The following is a 23223-nucleotide window of genomic DNA, read 5'->3' as shown; positions in this document are numbered from 1 at the left end:
ATATATACACACCATACTCTCAGATTCGTAATTGCTTAATGAAGTGCAACGATCATATGAAAATCTCAGAAACCATCTGTCTCCAAAGACACTGCACTACAGTTCAGATGGCGGATGAGACAAAGCCACTTGAACAACTATTTTGGCTTTTTTTTTTCCTTGGAAAGTAAGACACCAGTTGGCTGGATTATAGGCCTTGATGGCTGGAGTTTATTCTGGGCTTTTACAAGTGACTTACATCATTTAAGTAATTTTCATGTTCAGGATATGCCATTGTAGCATAGGAGTAGTGGGGAAACAGTGAAAATCATACAAATTATTCTCCAGATAAAGTTTATGGATTTTTGTTCAGATTTAAAAGTTTGGGGGGGGGGGGGGGGGGGGGAAATAATTAAGGTCTTTAAAAAAAAAATCACGGACTCTGTTACAAAGACCTAAACACAATCTTCTTAGCTTTTTTCTGCACTCTCGCATATACTAAAACATTCTCATTGGTATCTCTGTAGTGTTTTAGAAAGCACAGAACTAACTGGTGGGATGCAAAGGGATATAACCAGGAATTTCAAACTTAATATTAAGCTTCTACTACCCAAGTCCTTAGTAACTGAGGACCCTATGTACCTGTGCAGCAGTTAAAGCACATCCTCCTTAATTAGTATTATTTATGCATTGAACAACTCAACAAAAGTTGACCCATGGCAGTCCCATTTGCATCCATTTTACTTTTGCAGCTCTGGAACATCACTCACTACATATTCTGGTTCCTTTTCACATTTTCAGATTTTGCCTGGTAATTTCATTCCCTTCAGCAGTATCAATTTTACAGTCCTGCAGAAAGAAATGGTTCATCTTTTCAGACTTGGGGTCATTCTGGGAACCATTTTGCCCCTAAATTTCATTAAAACATTAATTTTACCATTCTTAAAACCTATGAAAAAATTCGCAGCAATTCTATTAGTGCAGATTCTGCTCAAATGTTGTACTAAGCCTACCGTTCCTCCTAGATTTGTCAGTTAACTAGTGCTTGCTTTGTCACCAGATTTTTCCTGTAAATGTCTTCTAGATATTTAAAATATTAATTTATTATTTCTGTTTTGCATAATTGAATGACCAATAAAATCAGTGAGATGTCCTTTATTTTTAATGTCATTCTTTTAATGGGTTCAGACTTAGCTCAGCTAAACTTTAAGTCCAAGTTCATGCTTGCTAACAGCTGGAGATGCTTAGTTCTTCAGCTGTATGAGTTTCCTTGTTTGAGTTCAGGCTTTTTATTGTCTTTAAACAGATACTTGTTAAGACATATACCTGCTTATCTTTTTTATCCTAAGCCACATTTTGGCTGTATGTGAAATGAGTTTCCAAACTGTGGCTCTTGAGCCACGTGTCTAGTAGACAGGTCAAATAAAGTTCCCATGATAGGGTTTCATTACACAACTGATAACAGTGCTTTGCTCATAGGGATCCAGCTGGGTAATCTGAATCCCCAGCAGGGAAGGAAAAGAACAAGCTAAAATCATGAGATTGATATATATGCCAGTTTCATGGTGAAAGCAGATTTACCCAAAGACGCTGTAGAGACAGAGTACAACCCCAAGAGCCCATCTTCTACTTCCCTACTTTTGATTTTCCAAGTTGTAAGTCTTGCAGCCTCCATCCATAAAAGTTTTGGTCCACATGAAGGAATCGAGTTAGCTGTGGTTTACTGTCTTATCCACCTTATAGAAAAATGTGTATCTTTACCTAATTTCGAACATAATATTTTGCCTTTAACTACTAAGCAAGTGGGGAAAAGGTCAACTTATACCCAGGTACTTAATTTCCATCTCAACTGATGAGATCAGTTCATGATGCATGAAATAGCAATCTTGATTCTTGATGTCATTCCTGATTCTGCCATTCCGCTGATAACTTTCCTAGCTAAGTAAAATGCACAGAATTAAACACACTAACAAAAGCTACAGATGGACATTTTCATTGTTTACAGTAGATATTTTTGTAAGTTAAAAAATAATACATTTTAAAAGCATGTATGTTGGTAGTCTGACATTTTACGTAAATCCCGTGTATTTCTAGTGTTCCCTGTCTCTTCAAAAACTTTTATCCCAGTTCCCTCAAGGCTACAATATCAAGCATCTGACTCTTTTTTCCTATACAGTTTTCAGTGACCCCCCTCACTGATGAAATGTCTATTTACCAGGCCAAACTGTCAGAAGTGTTGGTGTAAAAGTGCAGAAGCCTTTCGCATGCTTATGAATCTACATAAAGATTTCACATGTAAAAACCTCTCTGTGCTGCCTGTCCCTGGAGAAGAGGATGCTGAAAAGGATATAAAATAAGGGTGGAATATATTTTTTTTCCACATATTCTTCAGCATCAGTGTGACACACCTACAAGAAACACCTGTACCATCTTTATGGAAAGAAATAGCCACACATTCCACATGTAACAAGCATTACCCAGCTATATCCCTACTGCTTACAAATTCCCCACAGGTCTTTTGCTGAAAGACTAATCTTCATTTTAAAAAAATGTAATGGAGAGATGTCAAAGGAAACATACTTTAAGCTTTCTTATTGTTAGTTGTAGGAGAAACATACTGCGACCTGCCCCTTCTCCCTTCCCCCCCCAAAAAAAAGGGGGAAAATAATCTACACAAACCTACTGAGGGAGTTCAACCGCAGAGATACAAAGTAGCATGAAAGAGTCTGTCTCCTTAATCTGTTTCAACTATTGACTTACCATGGGAAGGGGATACAACAGCAGAGCTACACTGCAATGCACTCAGGATATACAATTCTTGCTTTCAAAACCAATAGTAAAAGAAATGAAGTTGGTTGTGCAGCATTCAGAGTAACAAAAAAATCTTTGTTTCTTCCCCTTCTCCTCAATTCCTGACTTAAAACTTTTAAGGAGCTTTGTTTTCTAGTTCCTCCCTTAATACCCACAGGTTCCTATTGCCACAGTTTACTGTGGTCACTGCTTTTCCACTCTTGTTTTTTTTTACTAATTTCAATTTAGGGGTAAGATCGGAAGAATTTTGTCAGATGAAAGCAAGTAACAACGACAATAGTAAATTAATAATTTTTAGTTAAACACTTGACAGTTCAGCTGAGGATACTAAGTTATTCCAGTCTACAAAGCCAACATAAAAAAAAAAATAAAACTATCATGAAACTGCATATATGGTCATGATGCTGCCAGGACTGCAACAATTCTTTCCAGATCACATCTTCACAATACATAAAATTAAATTTTGGAAAACTGAGTTTTCAAAATGAACCTTAGGCTCAGGTCTTTGAGCTGCAGTATTTGCCTAAGGTTACATGTGGAGTTTTCAGAACTCTATAATTCAAAATTTGGCTGAACTTCTGCAAATTTCACACACCCACACTTTTTTTTCTTTTTTCTTTTTTTAAATGACAACTTGAGTGTTACCAGGAAAATTTTTAGGCCAAAGGAAAGCTTAAAGTATGATCAGCTTTGCAGCCTTATAAATGGGGCCACAAACATAACCCCTTATAATGTAAAGAATAATATGTTTTTGATTTGACCATATAATGGGAGAGGAATTTGATAGTCTTAACTTCACAAATCCCATATGGTATGTTTATCATTTACCATATGTACAGTGTCTGATGTGCACACAGACTACGGATTTGAAACGCTTTCTCAGACCAGCAGCTTGAACATATCGTGTCCCACAGTTTCATGAGATCCAAACGAGATGCAGAACATGCACCATTTACTGTACAGGCACGGCTGTCTCCTTGGAAAGTGGTATTTACATTACTAGAATTTAAGAGATACTTGTTAGTAAGTGGTAGAAAGCAGCCAAACTATATCCCTTTCTTAAACTGTTCAGTGCTTTGGATGTCTTAATCGTGTCATTTCATATTCTGAAACCCACAAGGAAGGCCAAGTATCTAACATTATCACTTCCACCAAAAAGACAATATAAAATATTTCCAAAATGGACATGAAGACACATCATCATTTCAGATGGTTTTCTACAACCTCTTTGTTCAAATTCTGCTGTAACACAAAAATAAGAAACAAAACCTCTGAGCTGTCATTCTTCACCTCTTTATGCACTTAGTGTAAAAAAGACTTACTGGATATAGAGACTCCTATGCATTAAGAGTGTGAAATAGAAAAAGCAGCTCTGGAAAGGGGAAAAGGGAGGAAGGGAGGAAGGGAGGAAGGGAGGAAGGGAGGAAGGGAGGAAGGGAGGAAGGGAGGAAGGGAGGAAGGGAGGAAGGGAGGAAGGGAGGAAGGGAGGAAGGGAGGAAGGGAGGAAGGGAGGAAGGGAGGAAGGGAGGAAGGGAGGAAGGGAGGAAGGGAGGAAGGGAGGAAGGGAGGAAGGGAGGAAGGGAGGAAGGGAGGAAGGGAGGAAGGGAGGAAGGGAGGAAGGGAGGAAGGGAGGAAGGGAGGAAGGGAGGAAGGGAGGAAGGGGAAAACCATTATGGTAATTAGAGTTGTGCGAAACTTGGCTGTTATGGTTTGTACGGTTCATCCAAACCTTTTCTTTGGCTTTGGATCATGGCCCAGATGTTGCTTTGACTTCTGGGTTTAAAGGAAGACAAAAACTCCAAGTCAAACCTTGCCAAATCCAACATATTTTTGGAGGTTTAGGGTCAAAACCATGTAAACCCACAGAGTTCCTCCTACCATCATAAATCACCCTGAGTTTGCCAAACTGTTCTCTGTTCTGCATAAGCTTTTTCACTACACTCTTCCCTGTTACATTTAAGCTTTTTGCCATCAGTACTGCATTTAGTAACATGATTACATAGCCTCACGTCTTCATGGCTTTTTTTATTTTATGACAGTTCTATTTATCTTTTTAAAATTACTCTTATGGGTTTTATTTTTAGATACTATCCAGTTTCCTATGATTTTGCAAGACACAATCAAAGAAACAATCCTTGGTTTTGGAGTGGATGATGCTGACTTCCATGAAATTGTTCACTCTCTTTTCCAGGTCTTTTAAAAATACACCAGTCGCAACAGAGATTCCTATGGGATTTTTGAAAAATATCATTACTTGTGAACTCATGAGGAATTACTTAATTTTAGGAAAGGCACTTGCCCCTTCCCCAACATACTATGTTTTGCCACATGCTCACTAGTTTTGTCTTTTTAGAAAGAATTTCTCTTGATCTGTACAATACAGATGTCATATGTAAAGGTGCTTTTCCAAGATTTACCTGGAACCCTTTTTAGAAACAGATGTCACGTTAGCCAGCTTCCAGTCCTCTCGTAAAAAGGAAATTTTAAACAACTTATAAGTTCGTATACTTCACCTCAATTTCCAAGAACTTTAGAATGAAAACTACTTGGTTCCGACAGCCACTTGGCCTGACCATAAGCACAGCCTGATTTAACAAGAGGTTGAATTTGATGGTCCTTTTGAGGTCCCTTTCAACATGAATTATCTACTGATCCTATGATGATAGCATTGTTAGTTTTAGTAACTGTTGTGTAATCTCTTCTACTACCACCTCACTCTGAGATAAGTCTCCCAATACTTTGCCCATAAAAAGGAGTCCCAGAAGCAGAAACTACCCAAGTTCCTCTTCTGTGAACACAGGAGAAATAAATTTGTTTCATTTTTTTAACCTCATCACCTTATTTTCTCAAAGCACTTTTTATATGTCTTAATTACCTTTGCTGTATAGATTCTCTGGTAGGCTTCTGCCTTCTGACACATTGGACAATTACTAGTGTGAATGCATTTCATTATTTACTCCTGATTTTGCTTCATGTATTTCCTGGTCTTACTGCTTGTGCTTTTCACATTTTACTTGCCAGATTTTGTGATTCTGTTTTACTCAATTGAAAAAATTTCAGTTCTTTCAAAGATATTTTTTGCTTTTGATAGTTTCCTCTATCCTGCTGTTGAACTATGCAGGTTTCTGATTGGTCTTCCTTAAGTGGTTTTTGATAGCTCACACCCATTTCATCTGAGGCAATATAATTTTCTTTAAATAAAATTCATGATGCCTGTAAGGTTTTTAGTCCATAAATCCCTTTAGTCCGGGATTTGAGATACATAATTTCATCTAATAGATAGACCAATATTTGTTTTAATGTAATAGGTACTTTATAGACATTTCAATTAAGTAAGGAAAGAATGCAATTTGCAGCTGAAAATTGGAATAGAGCACCAAAGAGAAGTAACAATACACAAGTTAGAAAGTATAGTTAATCATTCATATCCTACCACAATGGATTTGTGATACCTTCTTCCAGCTACCCCATGAACATATTCATAGTGAAGATTTCTGCACAGGAACCTATTAGGTAATGTTTTATATGATATCTTTCTAGTATTCCTGTGATATGCTTATAAAAAACTCCAAAAGAGGAGTTTGAGATATTAGTTATCCTGCTTATAGCCCTAATCATTTTAGTTTTTATCAGTTTCATGAGCAAAAGGTGAACAAAGCCATAATGCATAAAAGATCGAGGCCTACGCTGAAAGCATGAGAACCAGACAGCAGCCTTCTAGCAGTCTTTTCCAATGTCTGTATTAAGAGAAGTAATTATATTTGTTAGGACTTGGCAGCCAAATGTTATTATAAAAGAACACCCAGACCGAAAAGCCAATTTTGACAAACCTTACAGCTGACTGCGGAAGGTCCTTTCTAACAAATTACAGCTCCCATCAACAGATCAGATGTAAATGACGAATGACAATGGACTGTTTCCATTTGTACTTGAGATGTGCTTTCTCAATGACCTTTCAAGTTTATTTTTTGTCTGTACAGGGTTTTTTTTTAATTATTTTTCTCCTCATGTGAGAAATCTTTGTCTGACAAGGCAGCGGCAAAATTCCCATTAACTTTACTAGAGCCAGGAATTCACCCCATATGCAGGAAAACACAAAATTCTTTCTTCAAAACAAAGGGTCTATAGCACTCATGTGACACGTGACACACTGTTCATATTGTTATACTGTCCCTTTGAAGTCTAAAAGAAAAAAAAGAAAAAAAGAGGAGGGGAGATCACATACACCTGGCTTTTATCTTTGTCATACCTTCTAGATGGATAAATTATGGTAGTTATCAATACAACAAAGGTATGTGACAGCTAAAGAGTAGGTGTAAAATGCTTCTTTCATTATGCCAATATGCAGCTGTGAAAAGAAACATGACTGGCTGATATCAAATAATACTGCTTATTAAAACTCTACCCCACTAGAGAACAAATGCATTTGTAAAAGCATTTCTAATTTATATCACTAAAATATCCACAGAAATAGAAATAATAACTCCAAAATATTATTTTATAAGACAATCTTTTAAAAATCTGCATTCTGTGCAGCTTTCTCCATGGTATTTCTAGGAAAGGAATTTTTCTCAGATGCAGAACACACTGTTTCCCAAGGAAAAAGAGAAATGGAAAAATACAAACAGAAGTAGAGGATCAAAGAAATGTTTGTTAGGGCAGTCAGGACCCTAGCTGTGACTTGAAAGAACAGATAAACATCAGCCTTCTATAAAATTTAATGTACTGCACTCCAGCATTGTTTGTTGTTGAATTATCTGATTATCTTGATAATTTAGGTTAAAAAAAGAGCTGCATCCATTATACCAGAAATCTAAACCGCAAATGGCAGCACTCTCTTCTTTTTCTTCATATGCAGCTATTGTAGGCCATCCACAGAGAAGTGAGAGACTACTAAAATGGCCTTGCTGCTGCAAAATAGTTAATGTGGTATGTAGCCTTCTTATGCTAAAAACCAATGTTCTAGTTACTCGCTGGACCAAAAACTATAAAATTCACCTGCACTAAGTACCTCAATCAGCAGCAACTCATTAGCAAACATTTTTAGTATCAGGAGTAACACTTATCAGTTAACAGTTCAGACTAGCAAATGGAATACTGGATATAGTAAGACTAGGTCCTTAATGGTGCCATTAGCCATCTGGGACACTTTGCTAATAACCTTTATTCTTTCTTTTATTATTATTTATTTACTATTTCTTTATTTCTTGACTAAGTTTCATTCAATATGTTTGTTATGCCTCTATTCTGTAAAATACTTTGAGATTCATTAATAAAGCATGCTGTGTCAAATATATTTTACCTTTACCTTTAGTAAGAAATGAGTATTTTCTGGTAGCCTGTGTGTACTTTTGACTTGCATGTATTGCAAAACAGTTAGGAACCTGAAATATTAACAATTCACTCTCACGCTTCCATGGTAAAGAACTGAATATCTGAACATGACTTTGCTCTAAGTGACTACAAATTTAACTAGATGGCCAATATCTGTTTGCTTCTAAGTGGCTTTAATCTGGTCACATTACATTTGTTTAAATTAGAAGTGAAATATATTTTCTTGAAATCCAAGATCTGATTGTTCAGCCTGAGAATTGAAAATCACACCTGGTTTTCCCTGACTTAACTATTTTACCATCACTAATTTTACTGGCTAATTTCTGGCCAACTAAAACCAAGCAGTTCAGGAAGAGGGATTAGAAAAGTAGAACAGTGAAATTTGGTCCCAATATCTTCTAATGAAATCTATCACATGAAAGTTTCTCAAAGCAAAGATGCATTTATAATGAAGAATTTTAGGAAGCTTTCCAAGGTAGAAACGTTCTAGACAGGATTACGTAAAGAAGCACCTTCACCTCCCTTCTTTCCAGCCTGTAACACAAGGCAGTCTGTAAGTAATAGTGTGTAAGGCTATTACAGAACACTTGTAATGAGAGATAAGTGGTATAAATCTGGAGTATTAGCAACCAAGCAAAATAATTCTACTTAGGCTTACCTCATGCAAAACCTTTGTTACTGACCAGATGTACGGGTAACAGACTTGCATGCTATTGAGAATGACCTATGGAGGGTAACTGACAGCAGCAACAAGCAGCACTGATTACAAACAGGCAAATACAACACGATCAGACTATGAAACTTGCTAGAAATCTGAGCCTGATGCAGACTACAAGGTTTTTTAAAACCTTTTTATATTTTCATCCATCCTCTCCAGCTTTCGAGAAAAACATTACAGCCCATGGATAAGCTTTGAGTATAACAAAGTATATAGAGATACTGTTTGCACAGAATTTAGCTAAACAGTTGTATACTAGAGCATGATTACTTTTGTTAGTATATTTATAGGAAAACAGTTTTAATTTGTGAAAACTGAAAACTAAAAAAAAGTGTAGATAACATTGTTAAACACCTACACATGAAAAATCTATGCCAATACAAATTTCCATTACAGTGTTGTTTTATTACAAGGTTAAACCTCCTATATTCATCTTATACTGAAGACAGCTACACAAATAGGGTCAGACATTTTATTGCAACTTCACATTGCAGAATTTCAATCTAAATCATTGTTTTTGTCATTGATTATAATTTATGTAATATAGTGTTTAAATACATAAGTTAGTAAAATATTACACAAGCTATAAGTCAACGTAGAAGTTAAACATGAACTATACATGGAATGCTGTATTGGACAGTCATGTGCTGAAATACTAACATCTATTATAATGAGGTTATTGATGTAGAGTTGACATATGACTTGATTTGCAGATGCCCTACTGACTAACCTTTTGCAACTATATCTCAGTGTAAACCTGCGGTAATTATTGCTGGGTAGGGCGAGTTGGTTTAACTGAACAATTTCTTTTGATGCATGTTGAATGTGATTGTCCCCTGGAGACTACAGGAGTCCCACATGTGTGAGTTATTACATAAATATTGAAGGGGAGAAAAAAAGGTGTACCACATAAAATTTTTCCTGTTTCCTATTGTTGCAGTTTTGTTTTTTCCAACACAATCTTTTTCTTCCAGTGCCTTGCCATATATGCCATTTTCAATTAACAAGGCACTTATTAAAGCACATAGTAGAAATAATTTAACTACAAAATACTTGTGAGGTTTCTAAACAATTATGTTAGAAATTAAAATTTCACTTTGTTTCCCTTTCAAGATGTCCTGGTTTTATTCTTGGGTACTGAAGACAGTGAATTAACATTACTTAGACAACACTGAAAAACATTGTTTCTGACCTTATTGTAGAAACTGAGAAAGACAAGAGAGTCAGTATCAAGACTTCTTGACATGGGATGCTCTGTAAGTCCTTCTAATAGTGCAAATATTGCATTAATAATTATATATGTTCTATAATACTGTGCACTGGCTTAAAAATCCAAAAGTAATAAGTTGGGATAGTTCTAAGAATAATATTAATGCTATTTTATATATACTCATATCATGCAATTATACTGTTCATGTCTTACCCACTAAACTTTTTATTATTATAGCCGGTTAGAACAACACAGCACAGAGCACTGAGTCACTTCTGTCAGCCTACCAATTATGACAACGGAAAAAAGATTTAAGAGACTGTGAGTCTGGTAGAAACTGATCTTCGAGTGAGATTTTCACAGATTGTCTATAGGGACGTTTTATAACAAGAGTAGTTTTGGCTTCTGGGGATTACAGTGCACAATGAAAACAAATGTCAAAGTAAATCCCCAAAGAAAAAAAACACTTCTGGTATTGATCCTCAGACCTACCAATCAACCTTCCTGCCCTCTGTAGACTCTCAAATACTTTTCTTCATCTGAAACCTTTCAGAAATATTTTCTTCAACATAATCTTAAACTACTGGCTGAAGTTCAACACACGTTTCAGCAACACATATGGAATTTATCCACAACTTATGGAACTTCCACAGGCCAAGGAAGGAAAAATTCCTTAATGTCCATCCATGTTTACAATGTGAATTTTATTTATGTTAGAAATCTGAAGATAAGTGCACTAGCTGTGTCTTCAATAGTCTTCACAGAATCATAGAACAGTTTAGGTAGGAAGGTACCTTAAAGATCACCAAGTTCCACCCCTCCTTTAAGTGTGTTTGAATCGATTAGTCTGATTTTTATACATATGTACTTCTAAACTGGTGATCATTTATTTAATATATAGCACTATCAATTTATATTACCCACTGCTTGAGTCTCCACTCAAAGATATTGTTTACAGATCAGTTATCAATGCATCACAGAAAAGACAGCTTTGTTGAGTCTTACTTTTTCAACATGTCTATTAAAAAATTATGTTCAGCTACATGAAAATTACTGCTTTAAGAAAATGCAATTCCTGTCTCTTTTTCCTAGATATACACTAGAAAAAGTTCCCCCTGAACTGTGTGAAACTTAGAATAAGCTATACATTTTGCTGAAGGCTGGACATTTTTTGAGGTTACTGTTATTAGCTATAATCTATTTTAGCAAAATCCAGCTATAATTAGAGAAGCAGAGAAAAGCCAAAGGAAGTACCTGTGAAACATGTGACTAATGCACACAAATGCGTAATCTACTGTGCTAGGTTCTGCATTGGCTAGTACATAACACTTGCTTTATAAAGGTAAAACACAAACACTCATTTTCTTACAAACTGACCAAACTTCCACTTAACCACTCAAACATAAAACTTTACAGTCACCAAGGAACCTACAGTTTGAAAACAGGAGGATACAAGAACATATTTTAGCTTTCAAGCAATACATTGAAGAGCATTCTGTAGATGTGTCGCAGAAAACTAGTATAGAATATTGACTTTTACATTTTTTTGCATGTTAGTTCATTAAAATAATAGACTATATATGGAGAACCTAGCCAGAAATACCTCACTTGCACTTGGAATCAACTCACTTGTATAAAAGTATTTGCAACAGCTTGAACAAATGTATCCTGTAAAAAACTGACAGTATCTCGTGAATTTTTTAAAATAAGCTTGTTGATTAAAACATTCCTGAATGGGCTACAATAATAAATAGGATTTCTACAGCACAAGACCATCACAGCCTTTGATCTTAAATGTCAGGTGCATCACTAAGCTTCTGCTTCCATTGAAGAAAAGCTCTGGTAAAGTAAGTTTTTAACTTTCAACAGTTATAATAAAAATAAATTTCTATCCAAAGCCTATGGGAACTTTAAAGGGAGAACTTCAGTCTAGCTGTAGTTTACCTCACCTTCTGAATTTGTCACTGAACTGGTTTCAAAACATTATGATTCTGTATTAACTTACACAAAGACTGAAAGGCTTGTTGCAGGTGACTCTTACAGACTTGCAAAGAATTCAGCTTCTGTTTCAAAATATTTGTATCTGATAGTAGATATCTTAACAAGAGGTAGTATCTTCACAAGCATTGCAGGCTGTATGTTACCCTTTCTCTTGCCTCTGCATGTATTTCCAAAATTCTATCTCCAATATATCTCACCTGTGTTTTCTGATTGCTCAGAACATTGAGAAAGGCAATTCAAGAGCTGTCACCTGTTTCTCCTTATCCTCTGCCCACAGCTGAATGGAGTAGGGAGCAATTCTACTCATCAGAGCCGGCACGTTGTGGAAACCAGAGAGGAATGGTGTAAAAGACAAAATCCCAATCTTATCTCCATCTTCCCCCACAAAATGACCGGCCTTCTGAAGACAGAAACTTACACAACCTCCTAAGTACTTGGAATTCTCACTCTCACTTCCAGACAGGTATTGGTCCATGTTCAGATGCATCCTTAAACTAGAATTCACTTTTAATACAATAAGTCATTATTTTTACATCTTAGAAGGTTGTTTTCTCACTACATGTGTATTTCAGCACAAATAAACACAAAGCTGTGTGTTCACACAACAAATTTTCTCCTGCCTTATGTCAGCTGTGCACACTAGTGCCTGTTTCCATAACAATCACAACTGCTGCCTCTGTCTCTGAGCTGATTACACTTCTCTGTTCATTCTTATTTGCAAGACTTCCTCTTTTTATTAATATTGTCATTTCAAAGTTTTTGAGACAATGCAGTAGGAAAATATAAAGAGAAAAATTAGAATCAATTAATGTCAGGTATACCTCTTGTTTAGACCATGCTTCTATTTTATTTTAAAAGACACAGACATAACATGTGGCAATGTGCTATGTCTTCAGTACATTTGGTATTTCTAGACATATTGTGAAGATACAAATTAGATGCTGAAGCACAGAGTGAAAAATAAAGAAACCAATCCAAGTTTAAGGATTCATGCTGACTAGCTGTGAAATCTCTTGGGAGCTATTTTTAGTGAGTGAGATACCACAGATATTCACATGGTGAGAATCGGACACCAGTAATACTAACTACCCAGTTTTTCTATCTCTTTTAATAGGACTTTCTCCTCATTATGTTTGAGTCATTACCTAAGACTGAATCTCCAGCCAACAGAGAATGATTAAAAACAGGAAATCTTGCCTCTGTTTAAAAAAGCGGGATATTGACAACTGGAAAATGTGTGTACACAGTCTTTCACAGCACTTCACACTTAAGATCAGTGATCAAGCTGCTGAAATCAATGAGAACTACACATTGTCTCACTCAAAAACGTTCTTTTAAGTGAAATATCTTTTGTCAGCATGTGAATTTCTGCCCAAAGAAAATTCACACTAGCTAAAAGAGAATTGTGGCAAATAACCCAAGCATGTAAAACATCAGGAGAGTCAAAGACACATTAGAGCAGCATAGGGTATTAAACTTCTTAACTTTGTTTTCAGGCTCATTCCTGCAACTCTCTTGTGACACGTGTGTCTGACTGCTTGCTTAAAGTTTCCACAAATAAGTGTCTCTGAACTAAGTACAGGTATGATCCCATAAGGTCCAATTCAGTTATTAGATTGATATTTAACATTTATGAAAAGTATAATCAAAGGCATACCTTTAATTCCTTTGAGGCTGTGTCACGAGACATTGGGGAATACTATTACACGCATATACTTATTGTTTACTCTAGAGAAAAGAAAGGACTATGTTGTTGTTGTTATTGCAGCAGGTTTGAAAGTCAGAATCAAAACCAAACCTACTCAAGCTCTCAATGTTATGCAAATATTTCCTTTCCAGTGTTGCTGGAACAAACATGTTCCATACAAGAATCAAGAAAAATGCATCTCAGGAAATAAACATCTTGCTCCTATAATATTTTGAGATCCTGCTAAGAGACTTGAGGACTTATGCACAACTTTGACATGATGCCTGTCATACCTGATATTTCTTAGCTCAGTGTTTCTCAAAAGGCTTATCTTTTTAAGACAGACAAAAAAGAAAGAAAAATGAAGGCATGTTAGATACACCGTTGTCAAAAAGTTTCATGATAAAGTGTTCAAGGGCCAGCTCTCCTGCTTTGGTGCTTTATGTAATATATGACCATCACATTTGGCAAGATTTGCACAGGTCTGCCCTTGATTTGTGGAAGGAAAAAGCAGAAAACCTCACAACTATTCTGCATTCTCAAGAATTAATCTAAAGTCTGGTTCCCTGATGTTTCCAATTTTACAGTGATCCAAATAACCCCCTAAAACCACACCTGAAGCATCACTCACAATTATTGTTGATAGCTGAAGGAGACCAAAGTGAATTCCCTCCCCAGGCATCCCAGGACACTCTCCATCACAGCAGTTGCCCCAGAGTGCTGCAAGATGGAGCCATCAGAGACTCAAACTTGACCTGCAAGCACTGATGCTAGGATATGAACCACCTTTAAGAGGCTTTTATCTAAAAATATAGTGAAAAGTGTCACGAATATACATGATTTTACAAGCCTTAGGAGCTATTACATACTACTGAAGCTTCAAGGAAACTACAGACTTCTGAACTTCTTTAAACCTACCAGAAAGTAAGTGGACAGTTGAAGAGGTAGAGCTTCAGCTCTCTATGAGCTGTACAAACTGGATGGCACTGTAACTGATTGCTTTCAGTTTTCCCTGGATGACTCCCTGAATGATCCATGGACCATTATACTAGCCTTCTTATTACATCTTTTCCAGTACTTCTGCAAAAGGGATTGAGACTTGGCTGGAATGAATGTAATTTGACCAGGCTAATTGCTCTTGAATTCTCAGCTGAGCTTTTCACACCTAGCACATCACAGCTAGCCAACAAATACAATCATTACATCAGGCCAGAGAATTTTAGTATGTACTTTAACAGCTCAATACATTATCCACAAATGTAACAAGCATGATATAAACACAAGCATTATGTGCTAGGAGTGCTTATAAACATAGTAGAAGGTATTATAAAGAATACCAAGAAAAGGTAGCTATATCACTATAGTTCACTAAGATGTTATGTCAGTATTTGTTGAAATATCAATTAATTTTGTTTTTAATTAGCAAATGTATAGTACTCCCAGAAACTTGTTTTTCAAAACACAATTTTTCTTGGATCCTATCTCCCTCCGCAAATCCTGCCTCAAACAAATCCTTTTATCACTACCGTTACAACATTTTATTAACTCAATATATTATTTATAAACTGAAAATTAGTATGAAGAGTGATCACGTATTCTACTCTTTCAGATTATTCATTTAGTCAACTCTTAGATCCCAATTCAAATTCTATAGATGTTCACATCACTAGAACTTCAGTTTATATATTGCTTCCTAGGGAATGTATGCTACCCTTGGGTTTGACAGGAAAGAAAATTATGCATTGCCTACTGCATTATACATGTCTTTTTGAACACATGGAAAAATAAGTTCAGATCTAGAACACTCACAAATGTAACTGCATACTCAGACCTGTGGAAAGCAGGTGTGCCCCATCCCTGCATGCAGGCCTTTGTGGCTAAATATTACAGGAGTAAATATCTCACGCCAAATACATTAAATAGTTTTACGTGACCAGGTACAAAAGACTCAAACCAAAATCACCCTAAAATGCCAAGCCATACAAGCCAGTAAAAACCACAACTGCATCAACCAGTGCTCTTGTTCACTTTTTCTTAAAAGAAAAACCTTGCATGTTAAGAAACACTTGCACTTTAAACAACTCCACAGAGCAGGTTGTTGTTTTGGTTTTTTTTCCAAACAGATCCTATGAAAAATTTCCTTTGTATACCAAGGCTAATTCACTGTAAGCTCTAGAGTTCATTTGGCTTTTTAACCCCTCAACTACCTACTTACCAGACTCATATAAGAACATGACTTGATGCTCACATCTAATATTTGTATCTAGCTTACACATATAAAAACAATAAACTATAAAAGAGAAAAACTTTAAACCAAAGCAGTCTCCTACCAGCAGAATAAATGAGCATCAGAGTCATGAAACCTCCACTACTTAATGTCAAATTCTTTGTTCACTTGCACGGCTCATTGTAGCACTCATGTGGAACAACTGAAAGCTCCCTGAATCCTGCTATGATAGGGAAACCTCAAGCTCCCAGTATATAAGGAACATGTTTCTGTTACCTGTAGAAGTAATATTATTTCCTTTTACTATAAATTCTGTCATTCATTTTCTAAAGCAAATCCTAAGGAACTTCCACAGATAGTAACAATTCCTTTACCTCACAAGAAGTACAGGGGAAAAAGAAAGCTCCCCATCTTCTTTAATCTTATAAAAGAGGCAATTGCTCAAGGACACATGTTATGAAGCACATTTTGGAAAGGGTTTGTTGAAGAAGTGAAATGGTATCTGTCTCCTGTACCTGCTAAACCAAAGCAACTCTGTGTATCTTAATTTGCCGAGGAAGGAAAAAGCTGCCAGATGTTCAAGTTTGGCTCCTTTTTTCCATCCCTCTCCAATCACTTTGTTTCCTTAGGGTTTTACTTGAAACATCAAAGTGCTGTGGAGTCAAACTTGTATTTGCAACTGCATATCTTCAGGTTTTTTATGACACAATCTGTAAAGCCAATCAAACTATTTTCACCCAGGTGGATTTGCCTCCTCTCATCAACGCAGTGACAACCAGTCTAATTCACTAAAGCAGCAAATTGCAAAGGGAGAACACATCGAGCCCTGCATGGACACACTGCTCAACATTAAGAAAGGCATGGGAAGAAATAAGCCAAGGGAATGAGGAAACGTTTTAGACGCAGGAAACTTGGTATGGCAGCATACTGCTGGAAGCAGCTGATTGCCTGCTTTGCTTATGTCAGAGGAGGCAGGATTAACTGTCCCAGCATGCCAGCAGCACTGACAACCAGCACACAGTCCCTCCTGTTGCCCTTGCAGCTACTGGAGGAAGAGCTGGAAATGCAGAGCACCTATTGATAGGCAGAAGAAGCATGTGAGTCTTAAATTCCAACTCTTCAAATTTTTCCAGAAATCCATTATATTAAGCAGATCAAGGTAACACTGATATTTTGCACTGTAAATTAGACTTGCCTATAAACACTGAGTATGGAGATATGGATATCATTGACAGAAATCAGTACTTCTCTTAGTGTTTTTTCTTGGTCAGATCTCAGAGTATGATTTTTAAGTCAAGCATCAGACATGTTTTGCAGGCTTTAATACAAATCCCCTAGTGTGTAATGTACTATTTAGCCAGATCAACTAATTAACCTTCAAATCTCAATACCTAAACTCAATACATTAAAAACTGTAAAAATTATCCTAGGTGCAAAGTTCAAAGGTTCAAAGTCTATCTTAAATAAAAAAGATAAGAGAACCTTTTCTTTCCAGCTCTAACAAAAAAGGTGCTGATGTAGTAACTGTGCAGTAATGATTATAAGACATCTGTCAAATGAGACAGCTATAGCTGTCTCCAGTGCTCCTCTATGTTACATCTAAGTACATAAGATAAATATTATCTTTGGTGATGATTCTGAATTCACCATTACCCTGTTGGACAACACATCCTCACCCTTTTATTCCACTACTAATTAACAGAGATCAAATCATACTCATTAAATTATCTGATTATTCAACCAGATTATGATATCCCAGCTGATAGAGAATTGCACTCCCGGAGCCATCAGCTCTTTGTGGGAAGAGACTCATTACACATACACAACCTGGAAGACAGTGAAACAGAACTGAAACATAAACTCACTTGTAAGTGTTGAGAGTTGTCAGTCATATTGTCTTCTCGCCTACGAACTTCTTCCAACAACTGTGCATTCTTCTTTTTCTCCATTTGCTGATTGTGCTTCAGGTTGGCAACCTTCTTGTTTTGGTCCTTCATATGTCTAAGAATTGTATACATACGCATCAGTGTTAATTACCACTTCTTTATAAATTAACTGGTGAATATGACACAAGATATCAATTCTCAAAGAGATACATGTATTCCAAACATCAGATATAAGCAATAAAACTTCATCTTGCTTTCAAGATGGCATAACAAAATAGTTTTAACACCATTAGATTATACAAGGGTAAAGCAATTACTGCAGCCTACGAGATTTTTTTTATCATTTGCTCTCAAATACTCATACCTGTTCTAAGAGCTATGCGGAAAAACTGTTGTAGCAGAGGAAGGTTAATCAACAATCTTTACACACCAGTGAGTTTGGGAACAATTTTAATGAGTGCTTTAGTAGCATTAATTTCAAAGGAAGTAAGAGGTGAAGGTGATAACTAACGAATGTTGTGGAAATTCTAATTTTGAAAACCTGAACTATAAATACAACATTTCTGAGGATTAAAGCGTGATGGGGTAGAAGGTCAGGTCATAAAGATGCCATGAAGAATAAAGATGCCTTTACAAATACTTTGTACATAACAAAAACATTACATTTCTATCTTTTTAAAACAATTACACTTCTTTCTTCAAAATTTTATCAACAAATAGACTTAAAACTTCTAATGAAAATTAAACCATCTTTACAACTCTTCTGTATTTTCTTCTGTTAAGACAATATCCAAGGGGTTTTTTTTAATTGTTTCACTGTTTATCTTTTGCTGTGGATCTTCTTAATTATGTTACCAGAAGCTTTTCTGAGACTTAGCATACATCCTTTTACGAAAGAAGGCAAACTAATTTTGCCTGGCAGGCATGGAAAAAATATCCTTGCTGTAATGCTTTCTACCTGTTTGGTTCCTTAGTTCTTATTTTCCCAACTTTCTTTGACTTTGAGGAATTTGCTCCCTTTTATCTATATAAAAATAAAGTCATGTGCAAATTCCTAATGAGATCTACTCACTAATCCTATTTTGGCAAATGAAGAGAATATTATTCAATGCCCAAAAGGATCACTGAAAATGTCTCCCTTGATTTAGAACTTTCAGTGAGAAAGAAAAAAGTTACAGAATACATTTATTGCATCAATTTTATTAAGCTAAAGAAACTAGGTCATTTTATATTTAGTTCTGTCACTGGTTTATTTGTCCTAACACTGTTTTTTCAGTACTTATTTATACTGAAAAATTAATGACTCTCTAATAAAAAAAAATGTGCCATGCTATTAAAATTCTTAGGAAGCACTTCATATACAAGGTTGTAGACACAGTACAGAAATATTAATCTGTTATTAAAATGTAACTTCAACTTGCCTAGAAAAATAAAATTGGGTACAACTAAGTAAAATAAAAATCTTCATTTTTTTAAATAATTTACATCCACCTCCCAGATACATTTTTAAAGTATTTGAAAAGGAGATTTATCCACAATTTATCGTTGTGTTCAAGCTTGCATCAGCTTGTTAAAGCACAAACAGATAGATTAGCCTCATTATCTGTTTACAGCATTTTTCTTTTATATTCAGTTTTTAATGCTAGAAATAAAATTCATGAATACTGAACATATCGTGAAGCTAAAAGAATCCCCAACAAGACATTGTTTCCAGAAAATAGACCAGTTTCAGAAAAAAACTCCAAAGCCATCCTTTTAAATTTTACTTAAGTTTAGTACAATCATTTTCATATTACACAAAACAGTGACTGAATGATGAACAGCTGAGCTTCTCCAGGTTGAAGAAACTGGTTAGGAGTTAGCATTTTGTAATGCTAGAGACTTTGAGACCTTAGCCTGTAACTTCCTTAAATATTCTCAAACATCTTTTTTAGTACCCAGACAGAGTTGTGACAAATTATACACCTAAGGCTCTCTTCCCATTATAAAGACCTTTAGCAAAAAGATAAAATTCCTAAGAAACAACACTTTTTTCCTCAGCTTAAAGATGTCACCAGTACAGCACTCCAGCTGCCTCTTGGTAGATTTCTGACATCATATTTAAATCCAAAGTTAAGCTGACTTGAGAACAAACAGTACACAAAAGAACAGTGAGAAGAAACCTGCCTACATGAGACCTACCTAAATAGACCTGGGAGTACAGAATAAATCATAGTAATTTATCAGATTCTTACAAGAGGTTAAATATCTGAAAAACAAAACATTCTGCCACAGGCAACCAGTAATAAGTAAGCAATATGACAATGCTAAAATCAGCAGGGAAATTTCTAAGTTACACTGACAGATTAATAGAAAAACAACCAGAAATTGCATGTTCCACTTTAAACTTGTTTCTAGGTCTTCAGGAATACATTGGGTTTAGCCATTGATCTATTTTTTACTGATGTTCCTCAAGAACTTTACTTGATATAGCAAGACAAAGGGCATCACTCTATTCAAATACACGTGAGACGCTCTGTGCAACCCCAAATGAAGATCAGTTCTTTCATGCTGCATACTTGTAAGCACAGACCTAATCAGCATAAAACCAACATGAATATCAGAAAAATTACTTTCAGAGCTTCACATAAAAATGTAGTATTCAGCAGAGATTTTGGCAGTAATATGACTTTGTGTTGTTAAAATATAAAATGGTTTCCAATTTAATGCTGAGTAAATGATAAATTAATTTATATTTAATCTCTGCAAGAAGTTCAATTTTATGCCAATACTAACTGCTTCTTTCATCACCCTTCCCCCTCACAACTTCCCATTTCAGTTTCTGTCTAATGCCACACTGAAAAGTAGAATATGGTAAAGCAGCGAAGCAAAACATCTGGTGCCTGTGATATGCAAAATCTTGAAGAGAAGGAAATAAAAGAAAGCTGTGTCGTAGCCTCACTTTCTTCCACCACTGACTACATGCCTACGGAAATGAAAAGAAAATGCTGCAGTTAAAAAGCCCAGCTGAGTAGTTGCTGCATTAAAGGTACAGGAGGAGTTCAATAGAGGAAATAAATATAAGAACATATTCCTCATTATTATTACTATTATTATTATTATTTACAAAGCAAATATATGACATATGATCCTTGATCCAGTATGTTTTTTGAGTACTCTCGCTCTGGTATTTTTTCATGTGGCTCTGTTCCTAAAAAGCTTTTGAATAAAACAAAGATTAGAAGTAAAAATTATGCACACAAACTGGGAACAGCACACAGTCAGCAGAAAATACCAGAGGTCTTTACCATATAGGATATAAAATATCCAGATAGTTTAGTAGTAGCTATGCTGATGTATACAGTTGAGCCTACATTATTCTTTATCATGAGGAATAAGTTTCATGTGTTCTGCTACACTGTCTCAATTTAAAGTTCTAAGACCACAAAATTCATTAGACAGAATAAAATAAATCAAACACTACTGTTAAGATATACGTCTTCAAAATCTGAAATGTAAACTGTAACAGTTAATGATATTCTGGTACTAAAATGTATGCAAAAGTATTCTTTGGTTGATGGCGTAACTGCCTCAAAGCAGCAAGATGAAATCCACACCTTTCTGAGTTTCCACATTGTTATAGTTCATTTTGAAGTTCGGTCTCTATTATCTTAGAGTGAGCTAAATTCTTTAGAATCATTATATGGTCATCTCAAACTAATTACTATAGAACACTAATTATTACAGAATTTGTAATTTTACAAACTTCACATACCTCAAAAACCAGTCTTCAAACTAGTTCTAAAGCACCCAGGCCCAAGAAGACACCAAGGTACCAACACCTCTTTTGGCTTACAGAAATTATGATCTGAGCTCATAACATTTAAGAAGGAAAAAAGCAGTCTAAAAAGCAGCGTGGATGACTAACACTTCACACAGTCCCTAATCTTGGCCAAACATTAAAAGGTCTGGTTAATGACAGTTTTTCAGATAACAAAGTAAAATTTCTGGTTTTGTTCCTATGGTTATAGCCAGTCTGCCCTTGTCATAAAACATCTAGCAGCTTCATCTATGGACAAAAAACAAAACAAAATAAAAACAATAAACAAACAAACAAACAAAAAACAAACAAAACCAATTCAGAGTCAAGCTAAGTCACATTCAATTTGGAGCTAGAAAGTGAGCACATCTTAAACAGAAATAAATAAATAAACAAAAACCCAAAACAAGTTCTGTTCCACAGTTACAAACTGAAGGACTTCAAGGACATTTTCCAACTCATTTGATTATTCAATATAGAGAGCAGTATCCAGCAAACACTCATGCCATACAAATACGAGAAAACTGGAATACTGGAATTTAATAAAGAGATGAAGAACACCTGATATAGGAAAATATTCAAAATAAAATTTGATTCATCTAGTACATTAGAATTTCTCTCATTCCTGATGAAGAGTAAAAGATGACATATAATAACATATGTCTCTAGATACTACCTTACTGTGCATTAAACTGAGTTTATGAACTTTTTTAAGCCTGCAGTTATGCTACACCAGTAAAAATCAGCTAGTTGTAATTCCCCATTACTCCTAAATCCTCCTGATCTGGAATAATTTCCAATAATCTTTCTCAACAAACAGAATGCTGTACAGCCATTAATTTCCATCTGAACTGGACACTAGACTTGAGATCAGGTATCCTAACCACAGCAATGCCTGTACCTCTTTATCTCAGCATCCAGCTTTTTCAGAAAAAATGGCCTTGAGCCCATCACCAGAAGAATCAATACAACTGCAGCAGCTCAGATTTCTGATACTGAAGAACCACTGAAGTATGACTGCTAAACGTTAAGTACATTTAGAACATTATAGACCCAAAAAAGACAGGTAAAGGGAAAAGATAAAAAAACTCCTTAACAGCCCTGAAGCTTTGTGTCCTACGAAGTCTGAACCAAAGAACCTAGAGCCCCTTAATCTTGTTCTGCAAACTACGCGATGCCCTTACATCAATTACACTGTTCACTCTATTCTGGTTTTCAATTGAAATGTCTTTCTAAGAAACAGACATCAGTTCTTGCTAGTGTGACTATCACTGACTGTAATGAGTACATTTCATCATGTTCATTTCTGGGGTTTTTTTCTTGCTCTTCTGGAATAGCAAATTGTTCTAACTACAGTACATTTAATTCCTTCAGTCCAACTTTTCAAGACAAATATTAACATTTAGTTTCTGCATACATGTGAGTATCTTTCAGATTTCATTTCACGGGAGTAACTGTTGTCTAAATGTCAATGCTTTCATCTCTGATAGTTATAGAAAATCACACTATTTCATTTAATTCCTGCTTTAATTAGCCACCTGGGTACCTTGGCCAAAAGGATGGTAATCTCA

At 35.6% G+C, this 23223-nt stretch overlaps 1 protein-coding gene across 4 annotated transcripts in view; it reads right to left on the bottom strand.

The window, feature by feature from the left end:
- Window positions 1-23223, bottom strand: part of ERC2 (ELKS/RAB6-interacting/CAST family member 2) — a 445445-nt gene that overhangs the window by 230612 nt on the left and 191610 nt on the right. For all 4 annotated transcript variants that reach the window (XM_051627871.1, XM_051627872.1, XM_051627873.1 and 1 more), the window contains one exon: window positions 17833-17968. In XM_051627871.1, coding sequence (XP_051483831.1) covers window positions 17833-17968 — 136 coding nt within the window. The remainder of the gene's footprint in view (window positions 1-17832; window positions 17969-23223) is intronic.

This window comes from Apus apus, chromosome 9 (genome assembly GCF_020740795.1).
Source record: "Apus apus isolate bApuApu2 chromosome 9, bApuApu2.pri.cur, whole genome shotgun sequence".
Classification (NCBI taxonomy): domain Eukaryota; kingdom Metazoa; phylum Chordata; class Aves; order Apodiformes; family Apodidae; genus Apus; species Apus apus.
This window is presented reverse-complemented; position numbering and strand designations above follow the sequence as displayed.